The sequence below is a fragment of the Maylandia zebra genome, linkage group LG17, assembly GCF_041146795.1.
Source record: "Maylandia zebra isolate NMK-2024a linkage group LG17, Mzebra_GT3a, whole genome shotgun sequence".
Lineage (NCBI taxonomy): Eukaryota > Metazoa > Chordata > Actinopteri > Cichliformes > Cichlidae > Maylandia > Maylandia zebra.
The window spans coordinates 8,245,541-8,259,216 of NC_135183.1; the positions used below are offsets into that span (position 1 = coordinate 8,245,541).

The 13,676-nt window shown below is 39.8% G+C and overlaps 1 protein-coding gene across 12 annotated transcripts in view; it reads left to right on the forward strand.

Moving 5' to 3' along the window:
• LOC101468517 (discs large homolog 1-like protein) overlaps positions 1-13,676 on the forward strand; it is a 112,651-nt gene that overhangs the window by 66,989 nt on the left and 31,986 nt on the right. For all 12 annotated transcript variants that reach the window (XM_004562104.2, XM_076876218.1, XM_076876219.1 and 9 more), the window contains 7 exons: positions 3,405-3,529; positions 4,383-4,552; positions 4,742-4,878; positions 5,117-5,261; positions 7,066-7,198; positions 9,018-9,174; positions 9,679-9,781. In XM_004562104.2, the coding sequence (XP_004562161.1) occupies positions 3,405-3,529; positions 4,383-4,552; positions 4,742-4,878; positions 5,117-5,261; positions 7,066-7,198; positions 9,018-9,174; positions 9,679-9,781 (970 nt within the window). The remainder of the gene's footprint in view (positions 1-3,404; positions 3,530-4,382; positions 4,553-4,741; positions 4,879-5,116; positions 5,262-7,065; positions 7,199-9,017; positions 9,175-9,678; positions 9,782-13,676) is intronic.

Here is a 13,676-nt window from a genome sequence, read left to right on the forward strand (position 1 = left end):
TTAACAGAAAAAATTATGCATTAATGTCTTCTTTAGGAGACACACATATCCCTACACTTAATCTCTTATTCTTCTTTGAAGTGGAACTAAGGTAAATTTACAGTAACCCCTGTCCAGCTTACAGTTTGGCAGACTGAGAACCCATCATCTAGTCTGCTGACATAGCCTCTTGGGGCAAATGCAGAAATTGCAGAAGTCAATCTTTTTGTGTGTTCAGCAGATATATAAATCGATTTTCTGTTTTCATTAGCCCGGTTATTGCCTATAAATGCATATAAATTTTAAAAAGCCAATAAGAAAATTAATTGTTGTTGATTTATCCGATCATGTTTTAGACCTTCCGTGCAGCTGCTCTTTTGCTTCCGCACAGTTTTGTTGCATGTTTTTTTAAAAGCATTCAACCAAAGTCCGATCAGAGGGAATCTTTTCATATGAACAAATATTTTGGCTATCTGCACTGTACCTTCTGCCTGGGCGCTCTTCCAGAAAGCAAGTTTAGTGAAAAGAGTTTGTTTCAGATTGTCTGGGTTCTCTCTTCCAGAAAGAGAGCTGACTGACACACCGTTTCATTTCCTTATAACATTTTATCATTTTTGCAGCTCGTCTCTGAGCATCTTGACTTGAAGAAGTTTGATCTTTACAAATATGAAATCCTAAGCAGACGTTACTTTTTTTAATATTTAACATCAAATCAAATCAAATCAAATCAAATCACTTTTTATTGTCACATCACATGTGCAGGCACACTGGCACAGCACATGCGAGTGAAATTCTTGTGTGCGAGCCCCACAAGCAACAGAGATGTGCAGACACAACAACACAAACGAGCAAAATACAAGAATGGCCAACCTGAAACTAATAAATATATGTACAATATATAATAGTGTATGCATTTCTGGATGTGTATACTAAATATTTTCCTACGTGTGTGTGTGTGTGTGTGTGTATACACATTTTTACAAATTAAATAGTAAAAAAAAAAAAAAAATAATAATAATAATAAAATATATAAAATATACAGAGTTGAATATGTGCAAAACAAGTGGCATTTATATACAGTGTGGAGTGCATAATGTTGAAGTTCCAGTAGTGAAGCTGAGGTGTCTATGACGTGTTCAGCAGTCTGATGGCCTGATGGAAAAAGCTGTCTCTCAGTCTGCTGGTACGGGACCGGATGCTGCAGAACCTCCTTCCTGATGGAAGCAGTCTGAACAGTTTATGGCTGGGGTGACTGGAGTCCTTGATGATCCTCCCCGCTTTCCTCAGGCACCGCTTTCTGTAGATGTCTTGGAGGGAGGGAAGCTCACCTCCAATTATCCGTTCAGAGCACCGCACTACTCGCTGGAGAGCTTTGCAGTTGTAGGCGGTGCTGTTGCCATACCAGGTGGTGATGCATCCAGTGAGGATGCTCTCAATGGCACAGCGATAGAAGGTCCTGAGGATGCGGGGGCTCATGCCGAATCTTTTCAGTCTCCTGAGAAAGAAGAGGCGCTGCTGCGCCTTCTTCACTGTTTTGTTTGTGTGTACTGACCACGTAAGATCCTCAGCCAGATGTACACCAAGGAACCGGAAGCTGCTCACTCTCTCCACAGCAGCGCCGTTGATGGTGATGGGGGTGTGTACTTCTCTGCACCTCCGGAAGTCCACTATCAACTCCTTTGTCTTTGCGACGTTGAGGGTGAGATGGTTGTCTTGACACCAGTGGGTCAGGGCGCTGACCTCCTCCCTGTAAGCCGTCTCATCACCGTTGGTGATAAGACCCACCACTGTAGTGTCGTCCGCAAACTTCACAATGATGTTGGAGCAGCGTGAATTAAAATGAAGGCTCTTGCTTTTAATTTACCTGTTACCTGTTACCTTGGTGATTCCTGGCGTCAGAGATCTGAACTTACTAAACCTGTGTTCAAATCGCTTCAGTGACTGCTCTGTAAAATAACATTATACTTTTTCCCTCTTCATGGACTCTGAGCCAGAAAATGCAAACAGTGATTCATTCATGAACAAACACACTCGACTTGATTAGCCCTTTGTGGCTTAGAATGAATGTTTTTCTGTTTGTACATTCTTACCAGCTTAACTTTCGCCTTTTTTCTTTTTTATATTTAACATTAAGTTACACGACTCATTGCTGCACCACTTCATCTGGTTGAACAACTCCTTGTAAAAGAAAAGGAGGCTGCACTGTGTAGAAGAGCACCAGTACATATAACCTGTATGCCAAAGAGAGTTCAGCTTCACCTCTTTCTGTGGTAAATGTATGATGATACAGGGATTAAGCTTGCTTGAGGTAATTAGAATAGTAGAATCTAGTTGGGATAGGTCACATATTGTCATGGTTTGCTGTGTGGCAGGCAGGACCCAAATGCAGGACTCATAAACGCAAGGATCAACTAAAAGAGGCAGCTTTATCTTGGATGTAAGTGATTCTTCAAACAAACAGAAAACAAAACCAAAAATGAGGAACTAGAAATACGAACCAAAATCAAAACACTAACACTGGGAAACAGAGCTAGAAAACTACAAGGAGCACAGCGAAAAAACGCACAGCATAGTGAGGGTACAATGCAACAACTAATAGAGAGAAACACAGGACTAGGACGAGCAGGTGGGGAACAGGTGGTAACACAGCTGGGACAAATCAGACCCAACGAGACAAGGGAAGAAAAAACCACACAGGGACAGGGACTATCAAGATAAAACAGGAAACACACGACAGGCACAGAGGCACGGACTTGCCACTGAACAGAGGGAACACGGAGCACAGGGACAGGAGTAACAAACTGCGACATGAGACACGACTGACTGGGGAACAAGAAAATAAACACAAAGACAGAACTAAACCTACACTAAATATGAAGGGCACAGAAAAACTGGAGATCAAAAAACAAAGAAGAACTAGAGCTAGAAATACAGAACCATAAACCAAAAAGACTAGTAATGAGAAACCATGATGAAATCAAAGATTAATAATAACACAGAACACTGGGTCACGACACAGGACCGCGGCACGTACATTGTGGTCCATCCTTAGTCTGCTATAAAACCTTGGCCACAGCAACTGGACCAGTTGGTTTTCTGTCTTCTGTGTTGGATTACATGAAGCTGAACAGAGCAGAGCAGGCATAATGTCTACAAATCTGACATGAACCAAGAAACTGTGGGCTCACTGAATCAACTCAAATTCTGTATGAGGTTTACCAGTTGGATGTAGGGAAGGGCTAAGCCGTCAGCTGATGTCTGTTGACTTTAAGATCACTTGATCTGAAAAGCAGCTGAGCTCGACTTTATGGCCTGCCCAGACTAACATTAATCAGTTAATATCACGGTGCACAGTAATCTTTTAAAACCTGTATAAGTGCTTTTTTAACCTTTAAAACACTCTGTGTATCTGTGTATATGCGTAGGGTAACTCAGGCCTCGGCTTCAGTATCGCTGGAGGGACCGATAACCCCCACATTGGAGATGACCCCTCGATCTTCATCACCAAGATTATACCTGGAGGAGCTGCAGCCCAGAATGGACGACTCAGGTGCAAACACAGACACTGTTGCTTTCATTAGACGTGAGCAAGAATTATTTGATTACATTATGAGCAGGTGCAGCGCTTCTTGGGTGCTACATGCCCGAGCTCAGCTGCTGCCCTCAAAGTTAGAAATTGAACCATCTTAGTCTGAACATTTATCACAAGTGTTTGCAGAAATTGGGCATGCAGAATGGATTTCTAGTCCTCTAATAAGCCTCCTTTTTCACATTCAAACTGAAGCAATACTGTTCATGTGTGTAGCGTCACACCTGTGGCAGCAGATTTACCTAATTATTGGTGTGGCATTGATCGAGCAGGTAACATTATTGTTCCGGAGTTATTGAACTTAGACAGCAATGCTTTCAGCAGCTGCCAGCAAACTCAGCTAACATTGTGAGAGGCTGCTGTGTGGAGAGCATCTCCAATCACAGTAAATTGGCTGTCTAGCTTTACAACAGACTTCACCATGAGAGCTTCGGCTTGTTATTATACTACAGAATAAAGGGATGTGAATCCCTCGCAGTTTTTCTCTTTACCCATACCAAGGTAACTACCTTGGTAAAGCCAGTGGCTCTAGACAATCTTTGAAAATGAACAAGAGATGTCTGATTGAACCAAGAACTGTCTATTTTCAGTTTCTGGTATTTGATTGTGTTCACTCACCCACTCCAATCTCCCCATTTCAGGACGTATGTCTAGTCTAGCTTTAATTCTCAAAAAGAAAGCAACCACTCACTGTCAGCAGCTCCGTTCCCACTTTGGTCTTAGACTGAGCAGCATAACATTTGTTTTTCCTCCCAGTTCATCTCCCCCATCCAAGGCAGTTCACTTCTTTACTTCATGTATTGTTGCCATGCAGGGTGAATGACCGTATAGTCCGGGTGAATGAGACGGACGTCAGAGAAGTGACCCACAGCGGCGCCGTGGAGGCTCTAAAGGAGGCAGGTGGTCTGGTCAGACTGTGTATACGACGCAGGAGGAGCCTCACCGAGAGAATCCTGGATATCAAACTAGTCAAAGGCCCCAAAGGTGAGACTGTGCTAGCATAGCAACAGACTGCCAAGTCTACAATTAGTCCAGCACAGATATATTGCAGTTATTGTTGTTGTGGTACTATAGCAGAACACTTCATAAAAAAACAGTGTTATGACTTACAAAAAAAAGTATCAGATGTTAAGAAAATATTCAAGCGTGTGACGTAGTGACTTATTCTTCCAGGTTTAGGATTTAGTATAGCTGGTGGAGTTGGAAACCAACATGTCCCTGGCGACAACAGCATCTATGTGACCAAAATCATTGAGGGAGGAGCAGCACACAAAGATGGACGTCTACAAATAGGCGACAAGCTTGTTGCTGTAAGAAAACACTTCCTCTTTTTTTTTTACTCTGTTCTCTTTTGTGCAAATTTGATTTAAAAATCTAATTATACACACTAAAGTGCATATGAAGGTTGCACTTCATATTACTGTTAAAAAAGAAGTTACCCTAAAAGGGGTACCATCCCCATGAACCTGAATGGATGGATGGATGGATATTTATCATGTGTGGCGCATGTCTGTAGAAAATAATACCGTTTATGTCATTTATGTTCAGGTAAATGGTTCCTGTTTGGAGGAGGTAACTCACGAGGAGGCAGTGGCCGCCCTAAAGTCGACTCCTGATGTCGTGTACCTGCGTGTGGCCAAACACACCTCCCTTTTTATCAATGACAACTTCCCTCCGCCCGATGTCACTAACTGTGAGTACACAAAAAGAGCTCTACGTTCTGAACGTTGACTTTTTTATATTTTAATTGCACAACATGTATTTGTGAAACCCAGTTTCATCCGTCTGCGTAGACTCTCGCTATTCTTGAGAAGTTCAAAAACAACTTGCAGTCAGACAGCGTGCCGCTGACTGTTGTACACATCGTTGCCACCAAGATGGTGAGGCGTTTTAGAGCCAGATGGTGCTGAACAAAAAAAAAGAAAAGAAAAGAAAAAGAAAGAAAACAGCAAGGAACAAAGCTGAAATTTGTTTGCTTCCCACACATAGAGAGCTGCTTTTTACTGAAGCCCTGAACAGTGACTCTTACTCAGAGCTTGTCATGAATCATGAAACTCGACCAGCAACCAATCAAGGAAACAAAGAAAAGTCAAGCAAAGGTGAAGTAAACTGTAAACGGGTACATGGAGTTAAATTAGCTTTCGCGTAAAATAAAAAGGTACCTACAAAAACCATTACTAACATCTGCATGTCCTCCCTTTACATGCCATCAGATATACTCAGCTAAGATATAATCAGATATAGTCTTTCTTTAATCACGCAGTCCCATTGAGGTTCATATCATATTTTATAAGACACCTGAGAACAAGAAATATTCAGAAAACGCAATCAGCAGGTGAAAAACAACACGATACAGACGTAGACTCTTTAAAAAGTAAATTACATCAGCTAATAAAGCTCTCCGAGGGGAGAATGGAGCAATCGTTATCACTCGACTTAGATCAGCACAGAGCTTTATACATGTCAACTGGTCATACGGGAAACAATGAGAACAAAGTTATGAGGATTAGCTTGCAACTTTTATATCATATGTTGAATATTAATATTAAATGAAAATCAGCTGTCAAGCTGATGCAAGCTCGGTACCTAGTTATAAGAGCTATCTGTATGTTAAAGAAACGGTGCATTTAAAAAAAGCAAGCCAGAAGTGTGAGATCACAGTTGCATATATTTTTATATGTAAGTTATTTATTAAATAATAATAAGTAATAAGTAAATATTAAGACTACTATAGAAAGCTGTTTCAGGATAGCGATTATTTGACATCCATGAAGTTTTCTGTTAAATATGTGACGTCACTTTAGTCAGTTTGGGATGATAGATTAACTGGATTGGAAATGCACATTACCTAGTTTGATTTACTAGTTTTATAAAAGCAGTTTCTTATGAAAGCAGTTTTAATGATCTTTCACATCTATGTGGTAACATTAAGAATATATTCTATAATGATCACATCTCCCAGACAGTGTTTTTTGTTATACAACAGTCCGATTAACAGACTGGGTAAATTTGGTTCTCTGGATTCCTGCCACTTGTCATTTCTCCAACAGAGCATATTAACAGAGAGCATGTCATTTATCACTGCTGTGAATCTACCATATTAACAGATTCTATATATCACGCTGTCTGTCATTTCTCAGGACGTTTCTTGGCTCTGCAGTACTTTTTTCAAAGTACATCATTTAAAAACTGTGTACATAGAAAAAATGTTTTTAAAAGTACATTTCTAAGTGACCTGTATATACTGTTCTTGTTATCTATCTATCTATCTATCTATCTATCTATCTATCTATCTATCTATCTATCTATCTATCTATCTATCTATCTATCTATCTATCTATCTATCTATCTATCTATCTATCTATCTATCTATCTATCTATCTATCTATGTTGGTTGTTCGATTACATAAATGCAGCTTACTGAAATCACATTTGAATTCATGTCTTATGTGTAACACTAAAATAAGACAAAGAAATGTCTGTATTTGTTCCCACAGCATATTCCCCACACCAGGATAACCACATCAGCCCCTACATGAGTGGCAGCCAATCTGTAAGCCCTGCCCCACTGACCACCCCCAGATACTCACCGCTGCCCAGGTCCATTGCAGGAGACGATGATATCACCCGGTGAGATCTCAGTTTATCTTTGTAGCGCACAGAAAGAAATGAAATTTCTGTCAAATGAGATAATAATTCAAGATAAAGTTTCTAAAGTTTTAACTGCCTATTAAAACAGACCTGTTGTGATAATTTGGAGCTCCACTGAAGCAGCTTTGGATGATTGAAAGTTGAAAATAATCTTTGGTTAGCTCAGTTCATGCGCTGTCTGAAAAAAGCTGTTCAGAAGTTAATCACAAATTAATCAACAGTAGATTATCAGTACTGTTAAGCATGGCAATATTTGGCTGTCGATTTCTGCTGTACATGTTGGTTTACTTGAAGTTATGTTAGATTAAACAACTTTCCAACATTTGCATATTAACATCATATGATGGTTATAAACAGTCTTTGTCAGAGTCACATTTATTCACAGATGTCAACCAAGAAAAAAAAAACGAAAATAATTTGACAAAATTTGAAGAAATAGTTTGTTAATGGTTTAGTTTTGCATTTTATAAAATGACAAAATCCACAATCAAAATCTTGTATTTTCAAGCTTCTTTCCTTTGTGCTCTGAGATCTTTAGTGAGAGCAGTGAAGGATGACCTCAGTTCTTCCCTGCTCTGCCTCTGCATCCGTGTGTGTGTGTGTGTGTGTGTGTGTGTGTGTGTGTGTGTGTGTGTGTGTGTGTGTGTGTGTGTGTGTGTGTGTGTGTGTGTGTGGGGCAGTGAAAGGCAGATGGCCCTGCAAATTTTGTCTGTCAAGTAAACTCAGGTTACATACGTGTACAGACACACCACACACACAGATACACCCTGAGTGCTGCTCTACTGTCTTAATCCATTTTAATGGAGGGATTACTGCTTATCACAACCCTCGTCACTCGACTGGCATCACCGTGGTTACCAGAATATGACCTATTTCGTCATAGACCTTTTGGGCCAATCAGTGCGCTTTGATTATAATAAATCTGATAAGCCTCAGACAGACTGCAGAATGGTCATTTTGACGTGTGTCCTTCTCTTTTCTCCAGCTATTTTTCCTCTCTCGCTCTCTGATTAGTCACACAAATAGCAGATCATGGGTTTTAAAAAATGTCCACTGAGTGAGCAAAACTTCTGCACAACAGATGAATTCAGGTTAAGGATCAGATGGAGGGACACGCTGGTTCATTTCTATCTCAGCAGTAATTTTCATACATGCTCGGAGTATCTGCCCGTGCTGACTTTTTTTCCAAATGTTGTATCTGAAAGGAGGCCAGGATTTGCTGTTGCAATACAAAATTAGTCAACAGCCCACATTTGTGAATGTGTCTGATTCTGAATACACACAAAAGAACTGTTCTGTTTTTAGAAGAGACATGAACCAAGCTGAAGCGCTCTTGTTATCTTGTTTTTACACATGCTGACGGTGTGCGTAAAAACTTTTACCAGTGGTCGACTTTATTTGCTTTTCATCCATTCATCCAGCTGCTTCATCACTCGCTTGTGTTGACTTGGATTCTTTTCTTTCGTCCTTTTTACGAGACGTAGAGGCTAGACCGGCTCTCATTGTTCACGCTGTGCCACAAAGTGCGATGCTGACATCTGCTGGTGAAAACAGAAAGTAATCTTCGGGTTAAGCACTGTTTCCTCCTGCAGAGACTAAGCATTTATCACCACAAATTTTTCCACATTCAGAGAACATCATATAATGAAGTACAACATTATTTCAAAATGTGTGTAGTCACCGACTCATCAAATGTATTCATACATTACAAAACTGATGAACTGGTGTCCTAAACAAGGAGAATACCAATATAAGTTGCCGTGATGTGATGTCTTTGTTCGATTTGTGTTTCTGTCAGGGAACCCAGACGGGTGGTGCTGCAGAGGGGATCTACAGGTCTCGGATTTAACATTGTTGGAGGGGAAGATGGAGAAGGGATCTTCATTTCCTTCATTCTTGCTGGAGGTCCAGCTGATCTCTGTGGGGAACTTCGAAAGGGAGACCGCATCCTGTCGGTATGAACTAAGACACCACACATACAGATCCCTGAGAAGTACGACACAGCGTTGGTGAATAACTCCTAATTCTGTTTATATTAATGTTTCACAACAGATTTGCTTTGTAAGGATGTTATACCTTAAAACGTAGAGCCATTGGAATCAGTTCCAGATGCTTATTTGCAGTGATTTGTTAATCTGAAGATGGAGTTAAGCTTCACATAACTTTTCTTTGTTTTTCGTGCATTACCAGTCAACCGGCGCCCTCCGATGACTGAGTGCATTCTCGCGATGTGGTGTGTGTCCCGTTAAAATGAAATATAGGTTTAATTTTCTTCACACAACATTCACGCTAGATTTAATCCTCAGACTGTCGGGACACTGACAGTCCCTGTAGAATTACTGTGATTTTGAATTATCGTATGCGAGTTCTATCAAAACAAAACCTGCACTTGTGAGTGTTTCCAATTTGCTCGTGTCAGTGCAAATTTAGCTGCTAATTGTGTGTGTCTGTATTCGTAGGTGAATGGAGTGGACCTGTCCAGTGCAACACACGAGCAGGCAGCCGCAGCTCTGAAAAATGCAGGACAGACCGTCACCATAGTAGCCCAGTTCAGACCAGACGGTGAGTGCTGGAGATAAAATATTTGAAAAATACAAATGTTCTGGCTTGAAGCAGAAGGTGGTACGTCATTTTTTCCAATCTTGATTGTGTGAGACGAGGTAGTTCTTCATCTTGGTTTTGGTAAAGGCTGAATGTTTGCGGTGATCACAGAATCAGCATGTTGCTGCCCTCTATAGCTACAATTCTACCACTCTGTGGGAAAACCCAAAAATCGGAATTCAGTATGTGTGGGCAGAATGTATAAAGAAGACAGAGAAACCAACCTTCACTGCCTTTGTAGATGGAAAGTGACGTCTTCTCAGCATGTAACAGCGTGCTTTGTATTCTTCCTAATAAACAATAAAAAAAGTAGTACAGTCTTTTGAATATTTGCATAATATCAATAAGCGATTTCCATATTATGCAAATATTCAAAAGACTGTACTGGAAATTCACTAACTGTGGAGCATCTACACTTGTGAAGGCCCTCGCTGATATATTCCCTTCTTTATCCTTTAATCCTAATAGCACATGTATCATTTAATGTCTGTGTAAGTAGCTGTGCTGTGTGTTCTCATAGAGTCGGTTCTGGTTAGGCATCAAAATGATTTCTCCTCTTTATATTAGTTTGAGATATTGGGCATTTCACATAAGTCAGTAATAATGACCACAATTTTGAAATTAGGGACTGAGCCCGTACACTCATCAGGAAAGTCACAGAGCAGAGGTGCCGAGAATCATTTTCCCATAGACTTCTATGAAATTATTTTTTACCTTCGAAGTCTACAGCCATTCTTTATATTTTATAATGCTTTGCTCAGGACACTACATTGTGACACCCTCACCAAGTATCTGCAATCTGAAGAAAAATAATTGGTGGATATATATTATAACACTAAAACATATAATAAGATGCCCAGCCCTGCCCTTTACTCTAAACAAATCCTACATTTAAATCTAACCTTACTTCTTATTCAAATCTGAACGCTTACGACAGTTTTGATGGTTCATCCTAAAGGGAGAAGCACTCAGAATATCCATTATGCCTGTGTCTAACACACATTTGTCCTCATAAAGTTACAATTAATACAGACTCTGGCTGAGTTTTCCAAAAAAGCATCATCCTGAATATTTTTTTTACTGGAAGTGACTTAGAGGGCCGTAACCTTGGAAACCAGGTTATAAATGCTGATAGGCTAATGGGATGCTGCCGTACCGGGAGACCTGAGGATAGCAGACACTATTTCACAGAGCCGAAACAATATCAGGAGAATCAGTAATCTGTCTGCTGGGGAGGGTGTGCGCGTTTGATTTTGGCATCAGTCAGAGAGCTTGTTCATAAATGTGTTATTAAGGGCATGAGCAGTGTATTACACACCGGATTAGAAGACCTTTACAGAGTCTGCTGTGAGTATGTATGTTTTCCACATGAACAAGTTGTAGCCTATTGATAAATGATTTAATATATTTGATAGAGTCAAACAGAAATCCTTCCTACCTGGCCCTGTGTGAAAAGATAATTCTCCCCTAAACCTGTGTTTGTGCCACCCTTGGTAGAAAGTAATGCAATCAAGCATTTGTGATCACTGGCAGCGAGTCTTTCGTATCAATGTGCACTTGTGAGGAATTTTGCCTCACACTCATTGCAGATTTGTTTTAACTCAGTGACATTGGAGGGTTTTTTCAAGCATGTTTAAGGTCATACTAAAGCATCTCAATCTGGTTTTAGTCCAGACTTTTTTTGATGATGATTAAGCCTTTATATGTCGCTGCAATGATACACGTACATGTTACCTGCAGTGAAATTGGCCCCCTTCCAACCATACATACATTGCACAAACATCACATTGGGAAGACAGGTTAGAAGAGGTAGCATGGTAAGAAAAACAATGGGGGGGGGGGGACTCCACCCAGACTCCACCCAGAGCTTCTAAGAGAAGAGCGGTTTGAGAACAGAAGAAAATCATCAACATGTTTTTCAGCTTTCCAAAAAAAAAGAGTGGTTAATCACAATTAATTCATGATTTAACAAGAAGGGCCAATTACTTTTTCTCAGAGGAGCAGGCAGGTTTTGATAGCATTTTCCCCCTTAATAAAATTTTTTTTAATTACGTTGGTTATCTTTGTATAGTATTAAGTTAGCATTATGTTTGATGATCTAAAACATGTAAGTGTGACAAATTTGCAAAAAACTAAAAAATAGGGAAGAGGGCAAATATCTATTCACAACACTGTATATGCAACAACTCTATAGAAGCCTGCAAAGGAAAAAGTGATTGCAAAATATATAAGTTGATTCAGTAGTATTAAGATTTGATATCATCAGGTCAGTACCAGGCATTGTGCTAGAGTTCAGGGAGCACATGAGAGGGAGGTCACACTTCTGAGTGGGCAAATGTAGTCATTATTCAACATATAAACTGTTGGGAGTACAGTGTATGTCTTTTTTTATGTGATATGAAAAGGGACTGAATCCATTAACAAGACAACAGACAAATGTCAGCAAGCACAATAGAGATTTGGGCAAAATTTGAAAATATGAGTTAGAGCCAGAATATCACCTTGAAATGTTGCATAGTAATTAGGATTTAAATGACTTTATAGCCCAGATATTCCATCAAACAGTTTGCTGGCCAAGCTGATATTAGTCTAAACATAGTCTAACAGGGCAACCACACATTAAGACTGGGAAGGCACTGTCGGAAGGTAATGAAGTTCTGCAGCAGCTGCAGTATGCAAATATCTTGGAAGCTTATGAAGGCCGTGCAAGGATATAATCCATACATCATTCTGAAAACTGTGATGTATGGATTATGAATTCTCAAAGGTCGTACAAGCATGATAAATGGATTATGAATTCTAATTTCAAGAGGTTAATTGAAGGTCCTAAATGAAGTTTCGTTTAAGGTGCACAGACTTGTTACCGGACAAAGAAAGGCTCAGACGGCACAAGCTTGTTTGTAACCAAAGTTGAAAAATGCAGATCCGTCTCATAGCTCACACACTGTAGATTAGTTAAAGCTGTGGCATGGCGGGCAAAAAAGAAGAAGATTGCTTTGTTGATTCCTTAACAAACAACCTGTTCTTGGAGGTAGTCTTATTAGTCAGTGACAGATTTTCCTGTCAAATCAAAATGCCTCTTAGATTTTCAATATAAGCTCTTTGCAGTAACTCATATAAATCACATAATCTGATCAGATAACCATGCCGTTTGCCACTGATGACTGGGAAGATGGCCAGCTGTTGTAAAATCCAAATCAGGTCCTACAAACTTTAGTTCTGGTTTGAAGTTTAACCACTTTATTAACACAACTTCTAGCAAGCAGTCAGTCTGTGAAGTTATTATGTGGATATCACATAGTGTTTATTGAAGATATCTAAAAATAAACTCAAAGGTAGTATGTTTTCAATGCTCTGGCATTAATATACTAGTGGAAGTGAATGTGTAGTGGTGCTGATAATGCTGTGTTTGTTTCTGACACTTCATTTATTTCTCACTGGAACTAACTAGTGGGAACATCGGAGCATATCCTCTTGGTTGTTCACGTCTTGTATGGGGTATTAAGTGGGATCAGCACCATGGATAGTGCCCAAAGAGCTCATAAGGTTTTAAAGGAGTAGTCTGCCTGCTTCCATTTACCTCCTATTGATCTGTAGTATATGATTAGTGTGTTCCCACTACTTCTACAACAACTAACTTTACCCAAGTGTTAGCTTTCAAACATTCAACATTTGGTTTTGTGGTTTAAAAATCTACAAACATTGCAGTGAGTCTTTCTTTGATTTCCTAGAAGGACATTTCATTTTACTTTAACTAACTGTAAATTGTGATTAAAAGAGTAACTAAGATCCATAAAAAGGAGGTAGCCAGAACACGAAGGTACTGAAGGTACTGAAGGTACTGAGGGATCTAAAT